Source organism: Euprymna scolopes, chromosome 7, assembly GCF_053919585.1.
Source record: "Euprymna scolopes isolate OS-2025 chromosome 7, ASM5391958v1, whole genome shotgun sequence".
NCBI lineage: Eukaryota > Metazoa > Mollusca > Cephalopoda > Sepiida > Sepiolidae > Euprymna > Euprymna scolopes.
Genome location: NC_136488.1, coordinates 129,265,474 through 129,280,767, shown reverse-complemented (window position 1 = coordinate 129,280,767; position 15,294 = coordinate 129,265,474). Strand labels below are relative to the sequence as shown.

The window sequence follows — 15,294 nt, the reverse complement described above, 5'->3', positions numbered from 1 at the left end:
CCGTGGCCGGAAATTTTGTTTTCATAATCCTAGGCACGTCCCTGTTATTCGTGGGAATCCACCGATGAATTTTGAGGGTGATGGCCATGGTCTTATCATAACTTGGATCGGCAGGGAGTCTGAGTTGTACAGCGGTGCATCTCCGATCTCGCTCGTTGAAAGTCTGTCACTTCCACACATGATAAAAGGCTACTATCGCTCTTGGGATTTGTACACAACTGGCTAACGGATAGATGGTCCGCAATAAAATATAAAACCGGTTTTCATTAAATGGAAATGGAATCATGTCGTCTTTTCTATGGCGCACATTGTATTTCGAATATACTCTCTGTCTGTTTGGCTTAGTTTGTGACTTTCTGCCTCTTTCTCTTTCTCTCCCTCTGTCTCGTTGTCTGTCTTTTTGCTTTTTGTCGCCTGGTTTCTCCGGTTCAGCCCTTCTCTCAATGTGCGCCTTCTTTTTGAATATGGGATTCTTTAAATTTTTTTTTTTACAGAAATAAAAGATAAAAATCGAGTTTTTAATAGGTCAGATTCTCCGAAAATTATCTATTTAAAAAAAAAAATACAAAAATAAAACATACTACGACGTCACGTATTCAAAAATGAATGGGTGAACTCGATATGGAAACTTAATAGTATCGCATTCTTTAAACTCCAAGCAATAAATAGAGCATTGCACTCGTGTAAAAATAGCCAAAGTTTGCATTTGGAGAATAAATCTAAAATTGCTTTCCTTAAGAAATATAGAAAAAAAAAAATTTTAATATCCATCTCATTATTCACAAATTGTAGCGCCTGTTATTAACAATGAGAATCCATTACATAAAAGAAGCGGCTCTGCTGTCATTCAGTACTACACGCAGTCACTTCTACGGCAATGAAACTGGTTATCATTCAGAAGCTGAAAGAGGCACTTCATCGCATTTTAATTCATAATTGTGCGTTTGATTAATTGCAAGAGGCCAATCTCCGATATACAAGAATATAAATGCACTTAGTTTTCGTACAAACGACAGTTTATAAAAATTAGGACGAGTTTTTATTACATTTTTCATATTTTATTTACACGTATATATATATATATATATATATATATATATATATATATATATTTATATATATATGTATATATATATATATATATATATATATATATATATATATATATATTATTCAATTTTCACCCCAAACAAGACACAGTGCCACTTTGAAGCAGAGGGCTACTATCAGGGACTTAATTTGCAGGAGCATTATGAAAGGAGATGAGTAGAAAGATGTTTGTTCACATTACACTTGAACTTCTGCATATCAGTACAGTTGGGAAAGCAGAATCCCGGAAGGGAGTTCCAAACACCTGCAGTTCTGGGGAAGAAACTATTGGAGTAAAAGGTTTTCTTGCACCTAGGGATCTCTACTGTAAAGGGATGAGACTTACTAGCTTGTCGGGTTTGTCGGGGGTAGTTTCGTCGAGGAGGTACAAGTGTTTGCAGTTCGTCAGAGCATTCACCATTAAAGTATTTGTAGAACAGGCAGAGGGATGCAACATCTCGTCGATGGGACAAAGGCTGAAGCCTAGATGACAGTTCAGAACCTATCAGGTTGGCGACTCTTTTGAACCCTGTCCTGGAGCGCGAGACAAGCAGAATATGCACTAGCCCAGATGTGACAACAGTACCCCATACATGGGCGAATGGTGGCCTAATAGAGGTACAGGATACTTTCAGGCGTAAGTAGTTTTCTAGCACGGTAGCGGGAGTCAACCTTCCTTGCAGCAGCCTTGGCAATGCTCTCAATGTATCTATTCCAGTTCATATTCCCTGCAAGCGTTAGGCCGAGGAGTTTAAAAGAAGTACTTTCAGGCAATGTGTTCTTGGCCATTGCTATTGGCGGTAGAGAAGGTTTCTTGTAGTTATTGAAGGAAACAAGCTTAGCCTTTGCAGCATTGAATGTGACCATCCATTTTTGTCCCTATTCCACAATAGATTGGAGGTCATCCTCTAGTGTTTCTGCCATTTCCTTGGATATGTGTTCATTTGTTTTCCCCTCATATCTGTTATAGAGAGTGGTGTCATCGACAAATATACCCATCTCCGATACAATTTTATCAGGGAGGTAATTTATGAATATCAGGAATAATAGAGGTCCACGGATAGACCCGTGTGTGTGTGAGAGTATATATATATATATATATATATATATATATATATATATATATATATATATATATATATATATACATATATGTATATATATGTATGTATATATATAGTCATCCACATATAGAACTGTTTCGCAGCTCATCAGTTCGGCTAGACAAGCAACTACCTCAAGCCAGGATCGAAACCTGATCGCCGACAGTCGGATTTCTATACGGCTGTTGCTATGCGCACAGTGATTTAACAATGTTTTGACATTGTACGGAGTACATAAGCTCAATTTGTTTGCACAAAGAACATCGCTTCATACGCTAATGGTAAATTGTATATCACTTCCTAAATGCTCAACCTAAGATAGGGAACATTATATATATATATATATATATATATATATATATACTAGCAATCGGTGCCCGGCGTTGCCCAGGTGTTTTGAGGTGTATGCTGAGAAAAAAAACGGTCAATTCTTTAAAACTTTGACCCCTATTATAACCTCTTAACATTTATTGTTTAGGGATCTAGTAAAGTTAATAAGTTAGATCCATGTCCAAGGAATCTATATCTAAAATATCACGTGTTTAGACCCAAAATTGTAGGAGGAGTTTGGTAGAGTTCTCAAAGGTCAAATCGTTGAATATTGACCACTTAATCGCCAAATTTCTGTCGAAAACCTATCACATCGATTTTCCCAAATCTCAGTACCCTGTATATCAAATTTCGAATCTGTAGGCTTAAAATTGACAGAGTTTTAGCGTAAGGAAATGCACACAGACGCACAGACACACACAGACACTATCACTTATATATATATATATATATATATATATATATATATATATATATATATATATATAAACATCATATATATATAAGGATGATAGTACGCCATATATATATAACAAAAGACCATTATTTACTGAAGTGAAAGGAAAACCCGGGGGAACTTTACCCAAAAATAAATCTATATTTTTTTGTGTGTATTGATAGTCTTATCAACACCCCTTTTTTCTATTTATTTAAAAAGAAAATACAACTTTGTTATTTATGAGTCGTGGAATTGCATTCAACTACAAAAGATCTAGCTAATCTCTATATTTTTTATCGTTTTTAATTAATTCCCTATTAGTTTTTTTCGGTTCTCTTATACGATGATCATCTTTATTTAACTATTACGTGTAATTATATTCATACAGATATTCTATATGATTTATATTTGCGTAATATTTGCGTAGAAATGAAGAAAATCAAATTTACTGTGTGTTTATCGTGTTGCCATAACAACGTGACGTAGCCAAGGACGGTAGTGGACGTGAGTGTGTGTGCGTGTGTGCGCATGTGCTGGGAATGGATGACAACGTTTTTTTTTTCGTGCTGTGTTTATATTATGCATATTGTTTCGTATCTTATCAACTTTTTCGAATCTATGTGTACAGTAATACAAACCCGTTTTTCGAGCTGAATAAATATGTTACATTGAATAAAAACACGAAAAATATATCCAGTTTGGTAGAAAAGTATCTTATCTTGCGTTTGATAATATTTATTTGTTATATATTTGTTTTTTGACAATTTTTCGAATCTATGTGTACAGTAATACAAACCCGAAATGAAAAGACCTCGAGTGAACGCGCGTTTTTTTTTTGTTTAATTTTATATATATATATATATATATATATATATATATATATATATATATATATATATATATATATATATAAGTATTTTTAAATTTTATCTTTCTAGCTTTAAAAAAAGTTTTAAAATTTTATCAGCCGGCATAATTTATTTTTAAATATTGAAAAATTTCAGGAAAATTAATTTTTGCTAGATTTTCAAAACATTGTTTTCGTGTTGTGTGTACGTGTGTGCACCAGAATGGCGGAGGTTGGATTGTTAGATTGTGTAAGTTTCGTATTTTTTTTAATTTGTAAATAACAAGTTATGAAAAAATTGAACCCTTCCAAGATGGAAAATAAATAAAGCCATAATATTTTATGGTAAAGGTAAGAGCGTAGGAACCATAGTTTTTTTAGGAGATCTGATTATTGGATTAACCAATCAGAAATCGTCTGTGGCACACACATCTCTGTTTATATATATATATATATATATATATATATATATATATATATATATATATATATATATATATTATGTCTGCTCCTTTAAGAAACTCAGTTCTTATTGCTGAGCACTTAAAAGATGGAATAGAAAGTCGGTCACTTAAGCTCGCAACGCAGATAACGATGTGATAATCATTAGATCACAATGGGCGGATGTTACATTTAAACATGAATATTAAAATTTCAACGATATTTCTCGCGGTTGAGATTGGCCGTGATGTTTGTTCCTTGGTAATGGAGTCAGTGATGGCTTCGTAGCAGGGTACGAATCTCCCGTCCGGTAGTAATCGTGTCACCCTGCACTGATGATTCCTGAAAGGATAAAACACTAGTTTTTGTAGGTATTAAAAAATTATTATTGTAATAATTATATATATATATGTATATCTATAATATAAAGTTGTGTGTGTGTGTGTGGTCACAAATAGGCTCCTATATGGTTGAATATTTTAAAAAACTGATTACATATAATGATAGAAGATGTATCGAGACACAGGAATGGGTATGTTTGACAGAACGATGGTTCATTAAATGTGTGGGATCTGCGTTCGCGTCTGGTCCACAAAGTATGGAAATAAAAAATTTAAAATTAAAAAAAAAAAAACGTTTACAAGTGCTTTTGATATACATGTACATAATAATACTTTGATAAGTATGTTTTAACTTTTATAGGGGTGGTATAATAAGATTGTGGGGGTCTGCGTTTGCGACTGGCCTCCATAGAATGGAAATAGGCACAAACTTTAATAAAGACTTTTCATATCTATCTGCGTAAGTATACTTTGATAATTATGTTTCAGTTTGAAGAAATATGGTATAATAAAATTATGGGGTGTTCGTTCGCCCCTGACCTCCATAGAATGGAAATATGTCACAAAGTTTAACAAGGTTTTTAATATAGATCCACAGAATATTGTGATAAGTGTTTCAGTGCAAACAGGTATCGTATGATAAATTATGGGGTTTATCTATTTTATGTTTACTTTCATCATATTTTGCTTTGGTGTTGATACCCTCAAATTCAACCCAAATTTACCACTCTTGCTTTTCATAACCTATCATGCTTTCATAAGTCAGAGTCCATTTTCCGTAGGCTGTTTTTGAACCCAGTCAAGGACAGGTACTTTTGCTAATATATATATATATATATATATATATATATATATGTATATATATATATATATATATATATATATAAAATTTTAGTCGTTCAATGAATTTAAAAATTTATGATGTGAAATGGCTAAATTTCAAATCAAAAAATGTTATTATTCTATGCAAGACAAAGAGTACATTTGAAATATCCTAACTCCTTATCCTATAGGGTTTCGATGTTTATCATCTCTTCAGAGGAGAAAATATTAGCAAATAATTCTAATGGTTTACACCTTACGTGCTAAAGTCAGTGAGACATGGAAAATCACAATTAAAAGTTTTTTTTACATATTTAAATATCGTAGAGTAAGGAAAGTTAAAGAAAAGTATATAAAACTTCACATCCAAATTGCATGATAAAATCCGAAGGGAATGTCTTTAATAACAGTGTGGTAAAGTGATCAAAACAGTATTTTGAGCAATCCACATCACAAGGTAATAGTCCGCAGTTGGCATTTTCCTGGAGCAATCTTCTTTGTTTATATAATGAGTTCGGTAAAAAAAATTTTTTATATAGATCCGATGGATCTGTTTATTAATAAACATACAATTTAATATATTTAATATTTTTATAATTATAGGACATGAGCTTAAAATTCGACGCCAAAATAACTTCAAATTGTTAATAAAATAAAATAAAACCGCTTTCAGTATACGGGCTACGCAAATTAAGAGAAACTGAACTGATATGAAAATTTTTTCATATAAGTTAGTTTTTATTTCCGGGATTTTAAACTGCATTTTACATTTTTATTTTTACATTTTTTTTATTCAAAGTTCTTTTCCTCTAATGCTCCAAGCTGTATATATATATATATATATATATATATATATATATATATATATATATATATATATATATATATAACTACTTAATTTACTCACATAAAATTAACATACGAAAGTATAAATTTATGCATAAACTTTAAGTATTTACTTCAAAAGTGCTCAATATGTAGGTAGAGCTAGTTAGTAAGTTATAAAATATATATGGCGATTAAGCTACACTGAATATTCCGCGTTTCATCCGCTTTAGGACTCTTCAGGCTATGTGCGAATTTTGTGGTTGTCTTTCGTTTTTATATACGCACCTTCTATTGTAATTTTAGTTAGCCAATCAACTTTATCGTATCCACCGCGCCCTTCCTATCAGCCAATGAACATGCGCTTATCGGACAAAGGCCTATTTGACATCTGGTTTACCTGTTCCTTTGTTTATGCTCTATTTAGCCTGGATATCTTATTTCTTGACCTCTTTTAAATCTAGGTTAGGTTTTTTTTATGTTAATTTATATATAAATATATATATGTACATACATATATGCATATATATATATATATATATATATATATATACATATATCCATACATACATATATGTGTGATCGTTTATGTATATTCATGTTTATTTAATTTATTTATTTGTTTATTTTCTATTGTTTTTGTTAGTTTTAAAACTATTTTGTATCGCTATCCTAGAGTAAATTTTATCTTACGAACACAGTTGTTCGCTGTTTCTCTTCTACAGTTTAATAGATGTTGGGATTCTTTAAAGTACAGGATAGCATATTTTTCATGAAGGCATAATCTACATGGGTCGTCTACGTGTCTACACATGGTAGCTTGTCTTATTATTTTCCATGACTACCGGCGAATGTTCGCCCTCCTTGAGTTCCCAGTATTTGCTAGCGTTGTTTTCATACGGTGTTTTTTATTGTTGAATGTACTTTTGTTGTCATAATATCGAGTTTTGAAATCTAAGGAAGTCATACCTACGTAATATTTCTTGTTAGTCGGGGTTTCTTTCGCCAATATTGTGGCTTGGTTTACTACGCTTTTGGTTAGACATTTATTTTGAAGTGGGCAAAGTGTGCGGTGTCTACAGTTGCATTTATCTTGTTCGTTATTAGTATTTTTATTTATAGTATGGTTGTTCTTGTCCGGGGTTGGTTTATTATCATTATTATTATTATTATTATTATTATTATTATTATTATTATTATTATTATTATTATTATTATTATTTCAGCTAGTGTTAGTTTTATTTTTGTCATAGTGTCTACTTTTTTATTGTTTATTTTGTTGTTGTTTACATTGTTTTTATTTAATATTTTGTTATTATATGCTTTGATTATCATCTCTAAATTTTCGAAGCAGCTGTAGGATAACTTTAAGGTATTTTTATTGAAAATCTTGTGTAAGGGGTTGGTTGCGGGATAGTGTTTTTCAATAAGATCTAGAAATTTCTTGGCAAGTTATGTTTTTAACATTTGATTGTATGGGGCCGTATACCAAATTATAGTTCTTTTTCTTCTATTTTTTAATTTTATTATAGTTATTGGTGTGTTTAAATGCATTTTCATCGCTTGAGTTATTACTGAGTCTACTTACGATCGAGTTAGAAATCTGTTTTATAATTGATGGTGGGTGATTGGACTTAGGGTTTACGTATATTGGAGTAGCCTTATCTTTTAAGTAGGGTTCATATGTGTTTTTATCTAAATTTAACGTGACGTCCAGGAAGTGTGTTCTTTTTATGTTAGCTGATACGTCTGCGTTTAGGCCTAGTTTTTTATTTCCTTGCGCATGATTTTCTTAAAGTTATCTCCCAAAAAGATAATTAGATAACTAATAATATATACGAGCTGTATTTACCTGGTGTTGCCAGGCCGAAAAGATAAGTCGTATATAACACCTGCCATGTCGTTATATATGACGTCAATTTATATGCAATTATCTTAGCAGATATGACATCAGCTTCTATACATGTCAGCATGTATGAAATCTTAATATATGATGTCATCGTATATAACGTCATTTACTCTCACCTAATACATGACGATGTGTGATCTATATAAGGTTTCTGTGGGCAATAAAAATATGATGTCATTATATATGACGCCAGAAGCTATGGTGTCATATATGACATATATTTTGTACAAACAATACAGACCGCTACATCTCATTATACAAATATCTTTAAGATTTTTGTCCCTTAGAAGCGCTGGTTGAGTTTGAATAAACTGAATACGTATTATATACGTTTGAAGCCAAAACAACGCATTAAGCGCTGGATGGGTTTGAATAAAATGAATACGTATTATATACGTTTGAAGCCAAAACAACGCATTAAGCGCTAGTTGAGTTTGAATAAAATGAATACGTATTATATACGCTTGAAACCAAAACAACGCATTATTAATAATGCGTTGTTTTGGCTTCAAACGTATATAATACTTATTCATTTTATTTAAACTCAACCAGTGCTTCTAAAGGACAAAAATCTTAATGTGAATTCCGCATGACCAAGATTTAAACAACTACCGTATAAACAGCAAACGGACTTGTACTTGCTTATTCTCTGTTCCAACAACAATATGACAAAAAAAAAGAAAGAAAGAAAGACATACTGAAGATGAAGGTTTTCTTCTGAATATATTTATGAATTTCAATATAAATTTCAAACAAAATAAATGTCTGTTTATTTTGTAATAATGCGTTGTTTTGGCTTCAAACGTATATAATATGTATTTTATTTTATACAAATATCTATGAAAAATTTCACCCAGCTCATTATTTCCGCTCATTCCAAGAAAAAGGAAAAATAGAAATGGATCAACCCTTTTTAAAGAAATATAACACACACTAACACTCACACACACACACACACACACACACACACACACACACACACACACATATATATATATATATATACATATATATATATATATATATATATATATATATATATATATATATATATATATATATACTAGCAGGCCATCTGGCGTTTCCCGGTCGTAAAATACGCATAAATGTTATATCTAGATCTATTCATACAGGAACTGAGACATGTGCATGCGAGTATTATGTTATGCGCGTAGTATGTTTTTTTTATTTTTTTCTAAACAGTTCACTTTTTGTAAGTAGAAAAAATACTCGAGTGGAGGTCATAACATAAACTTAAAGACAGTGAATCAAGTACGATAATTATTAGATCAGCTTAAGACTATCTGCAAAAAAAATTTCAAACCTGCTTATTCTTAACATAAACAAGTTGTCATCTGAACCATTTACGCATGCACATTAAAACATTTGACAAACAAATAAAAGTCTGGCGATGCCCATGCACTAATCTTTTAATTTTCACACTTAGCAACGGTTTCTTTCGGATAAAACCCAACTAAAATTTTCTCACATGTCTGAATATCCTATATACCAAATTTTAAGTCTGTAGATTAAAAATTCGTTAAGTATATAGTTTGAGGAATTGTCTCAAACACATTCTCCCCTATAGATATTTTTTTACACAGTGCTCACCTCTTATCAAGGACCGGAAGCCACTCAGGGATAAGGGTTATTGCAAGTACATTACGTTAGTGTGGAGATTTGATGAAGTGTTTACTTAAGGGGGCGGTTCATTAGGAATTTGTTAACATTAGACTTGAAGACATCCAAGTTGTAGTCCAGTGGCAAACAGGCAGACGGAACAGAGTTCCACATGCGTGCAGTTCTAAGAAAGAAGCTTTGTTCATGGAATCTGCGTTTTGATTTAGGCACAGGTATAGAGTGGGGGAAATTTTTCACAGTGGATTCAGCTATATATATATATATATATATATATATATATATATATATATATATATATATATACATATATATATATATACCCATTCACATATACTTTTTCATGATAAAGCTTGACCCCAAAATTAGATGGAATCGAGCAATTGCATCGACAGAGGATAACGCCAGACCCAAAGTGGGTTTCAATGTACTGCATCTCATCAGTGACGTGCTCCGACATAGGCGCGAACCCACGTCGTCGCAGGTATGAAGTGTACAATACTGACGACCTAAATATATGGTCAAGGCGCAATCTATTGGCTATGCCTCGATTTTAATTCATATTTTTTCCAGTTCTACATTCTACCATGTGACAAATAACGCGTCTCATACAACTAAGATAGTTGAACTGGATGAAAATATAAATTAAAATCGAAGCATAGCCAATAGATTGCGCCGTAGCCCATATGGTTAGGTCGTTAGTATTGCACACTTCAATATATAATAATCGCGTTGACACACCGGTTCTCGTCAGCTCACCGAAGATAAGCAACGTTGAGCCTGGTTAGTACCAGATGGGTGACCATTTGGGAATTCTAAGCGCTGTATGTGCTCTCCGCTTATCTCGGCATTTGTTTTTTCCTGTACTTCACTTGCCACTGGTATTTAACAATGTCGTCTCAGGAGAGGTGTGGTTGGAGATTGCGCACCTCCTACCACAAAAATTTCGCGCGCACGCAACCCTTCGTGGGTATCCTTAGTCTGTCCAAGACTGAAGGAGCCTGATATATATATATATATATATATATATATATATATATATATATATATATATATATATATATATATATATATATATATATATATATATATATATATAAAATTAATGACTTCATGTACGCCTATGATAGTCCAAATAGCATTCTTTGAAAGTCGGGTAGTCTTTATTCTTTAAACAGTTTGTCGAGCGGGTTCCGCAATTTCGATATATATCAAAGTGCCTTCGCGAGTTTTCCATTAACACCAATACAAATAAAGTTATCAACTCTCTCTTCGTATCTTGATTACTTTTTCCCGAAGGTTACATACATTACTCCTGATACTTATTTTATCAACGCCGGGTTTCAGAAGGCCAATAACAACTAATTCTAGGTGCAGGGCATTTAGAAAGCTGGTTCTGAGATTGGATGCGGCATTAACTCGATAGAAGGTTATGATAGGCTGTCAGATTTCCGTGATTCATAGTATGCATCTTCTGTTACGTCATCATTAGTAGGTAATTGGGTGTTGAAAGAAACAACATCTCTGTAATGATATGAACTTGATTTATTTTGCCTATGTCATGTCTCCTATTTTATTACATCCAACTATTAAATTACAAGGAAGAAGTAATCATATATATATATATATATATATATATATATATATATATATATATATATATATTGGGGCCATTTATATATATATATATATATATATATATATATATATATATATATATATATATATATATTGGAGGCATTTTGATATATATATACATTAGGTTGGTTGGTTGGTTGGTTGGTTGGTTGTTTTCTTTTACGGCATATCAATCCTTGTCAGGTTATTTAATGCCGAATCCAGTGATTTTAAAAGAAATTTTTTTTAATAGAATATATTTTTTTTTCAAGTCGGTTTCTATTTAACACATAGTTGGGACTCTAACAGGTACTACCATTATGGGTCAGAGTGGACCTGGGAGCAATGACAAAGGGTCGCTTCACACTCCCCAAAACCCGCAACCTGGGGCCTCACCATTGGATATATATTAGGGATGGAACAATTCGAATATTTGTCCCGATTCCGATACAGTTAGCGATTCCGTACTAAATTCCCGATTCCGATACAATTACTGATTCCTTTTATTTACAAATGTCTAAATATTTAACTATAGATTTGTTATTTTCTTTCACTTACCGTAAAAACACATGTTAAATGTGCAGATATTTCACTAAACGTAAAAATACATTTCTGGTTGATGATTTCTAGATTTTACTTTTACTGGAATAAATAAATCAATAAATATTTATTATGTTATCGTTATTACCAGCAATGGAAAGTTTTGATTTAAATAAAATCATGCAAAACAAAAAAAAAGACAGAATCGTTTTGGCATTGGCACAAATTTCTTCGAATCCAATACTCACAAATATTCCGATTTTTCCGACCCCCATTCCAATTAATCGTCCCAACCCTAATATATATATATATATATATATATATATATATATATATATATATATATATATATATATATATACATATATATATATATGTATATATCATTTATTCGAAGGTAAGCAGTTAAAAAGTTACATTTGGTCGCTACAAGCACCTCTCTTTTTCAGTCAATGAGACCTCGAGAATCGGCACAGATTTACGGGAGAAATTATTTGTTTAATCTACAGCGTTAAAATGCTCTCTTCATCCGTCTGCCACGACAGTGTAGAAGTCCCAAATAATTCGCAATCGTATTTTTTAGTGTCGTCCGCACTGAGGAGGCATACTTCATTTACAGTAAAGTTTTACTTACGACTGAATTTGACCAACTAATTTATCCGTTAGACCACGGGTCATTGAAGTATGTCAGAGGTTACATCGGTCGAAACGCTGTGAAATAACACTCAAGATAAGAAATAGTACTGGGAGGATTAATCGGAATCGGGAATAGGAAAAGAAAGCGGAACTTTTGCGAGGTACCGGAATCGATATCGGAATCAGAAAAACACTGTGCTTATTTTCCAATGCCAAAAACGATTCTTTTAATTATTTTTTTGTTTGGTTTTGTTTAAAACAAAATCGTCCATTGCAGGTAGTAATTAAAAAAATGAATATTTATCGATTTTTAAATCACCAGCAAATGTGAAATCTATAGCTCATCTCGCCACAAGTGTTTTTTTTTTACGTTTGAAAAAATGTGTGCAAATTTAACATACGTTTTTACGGTAATCTTGAAAAATAAAAACGCAACAACTTTATAGTTTAATATATGCAAAGATTAATTAAGAATCGGAATCGGTAGTTGTATCGGAATTGGGAATTTAGTAGAGAATCAGTAATTGTATCGGAATCCGGAAAAAATATTGGAATCGTCCCATCACTAATAAGAACAGCAATGCGAAAATAATCCAAACTCCAAAAATAATACGAATGATCAATTAGTTATGTTTTTGTTAAATCTTTTAATCTTAATTATATATTTTTTTAAATGCTAGATATAATTGTTAAAAACACATTGTTACCAAGATCGTTGGAAAGAATCGGAAAGCAACAACTTTTTAGTTTTGTTTCCTTTTTTTTTTTTTTTTGGTCCCCGGATAAAAGGCTAGTGGACCTGTAAATTTACCCCCATCCGTTCGTCCATTCCTCTGTCCGCACTTTACTCAATAACTACGCCTTAGAATTCTTTTTTAAAATTAAACATGATATAAGTAAAAAAAGTGACAGAACGGATTTTCCAGGAAATCTCCGGTTGCCCCCCTAGGGGTGCCTTTCGGGTTAAAATGACTAAAATTGATACTTTTGTGATTATTAAAAAAAAAAATTGATGCCTGCCTTGGATTTTTATAAAACTTTCTGAAAAGTTGTAACTACCTGATTTCTATATAATTTTGTTTGTGTATACTTCGCGATAACTCTTGGGTGTGCCCCAGGGGCTCTTTTAGCGCTGATAAAAACACTCCATTTTGGGGAATATTTTACCATATTTGTCCAAAATTTTCTTTGTATGTCTATTTAGCAGTTTTGCATGGTGCTGAACTAAAATTTAAATATGTTAAGACCTTTGGGACTTTTGGGCCTCAAAGGGGGCTGCAAATGATCATTTTTTTCTATTTTTTTTTTTTTTTTTGAATGGTGCAGAACTCAAATTGCATGGTGCAGAACTCAAAATTTACTCTGGGGACTTTTGGTACTAAATGGGACGGGGGGGGGCAATGCTAAACTTAGTCATTTTTTATGCCTAGTTCACTTGCACTCACAAGGGGGGGCATGCATGCTTCACTTGTTTTCAAGAGTTCGACTCGAGAGAAGCGGAAACAATCTCGAAACTGATAAAACGAAATTGATACAACGAAGAATTATTACTGGAACGGACCTAAATGCCCTTAATTTGGAAGACATCTGGGTTTTTTTAGGGTTTTTTTTTTTACTTTAGAATAGAAAAAAAAATCCATCATTTTTTACTGACGCGTGGACTAATTCCTTCATGAAAGGTGTTTTAATTTATTTCGAAATTCTAAAGTTTTTATGAAATTTTTCAATTCTTTTTTCAAATAAATAAATAACACATTTCCCCACTAGCGACATTTTAAAATTTATTTCGAAATTGCATTTAAAAGAAAGTTTTCGCTTAAAATAACAACAAAAACTCCATTTAATTCAATAAAGGTGTCAATAATTAATGTTTTGTTTTGCTAATTTTGTTAATTTATTGTAAATGTTTTGACTTTTAGAGAACCTTTGCAACAGTTAAATCAATTTCCTGGGTGGCAACTCTTTAAGAAAATAAAAGGAAAACAACAACAAAAAAAATCAAAAAAAAAAAAAAATAAATAAATAAAATAACTAAAATGCCGAAGTTCCGCGAGTTGAGAGCCTCACCCTTCAATGCAAACAATAATCAAACAAAAAATATTGTAACTTATTCGTCGACCAGTGAACCTGATATAAACACTTGTGAATGTCACGGGCACTCAAATACCTGCAGCGGAATATCTATATTTACATACCTCGGCTGACATAATTAGAGAGAGAGAGAGAGAGAGAGAGAGAGAGAGAGAGAGAGAGAGAGAGAGGACGAGTGTGTGGGCATTTCGTCAACAACAAAAAAAAAGAATACGTAGAAAGTTATAACTAAACCGCACACGAGAGATAGCTGAATTTTAAAAAGCAACTAATTAAGTGGGAATATACTAAGGACAGAGATAACGACAACGGATGTATGCAAAACAGTTTATATATATGTCGAAATGTGAACTGGCATTTTAAAGAGATATTTCAGCAACAGCAGACAAGATACAAGTTTGTGAACATTGTTTGTAAACTTTTTCTTAGTTTTGTTTTGGTGAAAGAAAAACAACAAAAGTGTACTAGGATAAGCACTAAATATGGCTGAGGTGAGTTTTTTTTTTTATTTTGATTTATTTTATCTTTTTTTCCCCAGAAATACCTTACTACAATAACATCAGGAAAATATAATTTTTGTTGTTGTTGTTGTTTTCTGGTAATATTTGATCGTACTTAATAAATGT

At 32.0% G+C, this 15,294-nt stretch overlaps 1 protein-coding gene across 1 annotated transcript in view; it reads left to right on the top strand.

Annotated features, from left to right (window-relative positions):
• Positions 1 to 14,714: 14,714 nt before the first annotated feature.
• Positions 14,715 to 15,294, top strand: part of LOC145279939 (uncharacterized) — a 524,321-nt gene continuing 523,741 nt past the window's right edge. The window contains exon 1 of the mRNA XM_080131525.1: positions 14,715 to 15,159. Coding sequence (XP_079987651.1) covers positions 15,151 to 15,159 — 9 coding nt within the window. The 5' untranslated portion in view covers positions 14,715 to 15,150. The remainder of the gene's footprint in view (positions 15,160 to 15,294) is intronic.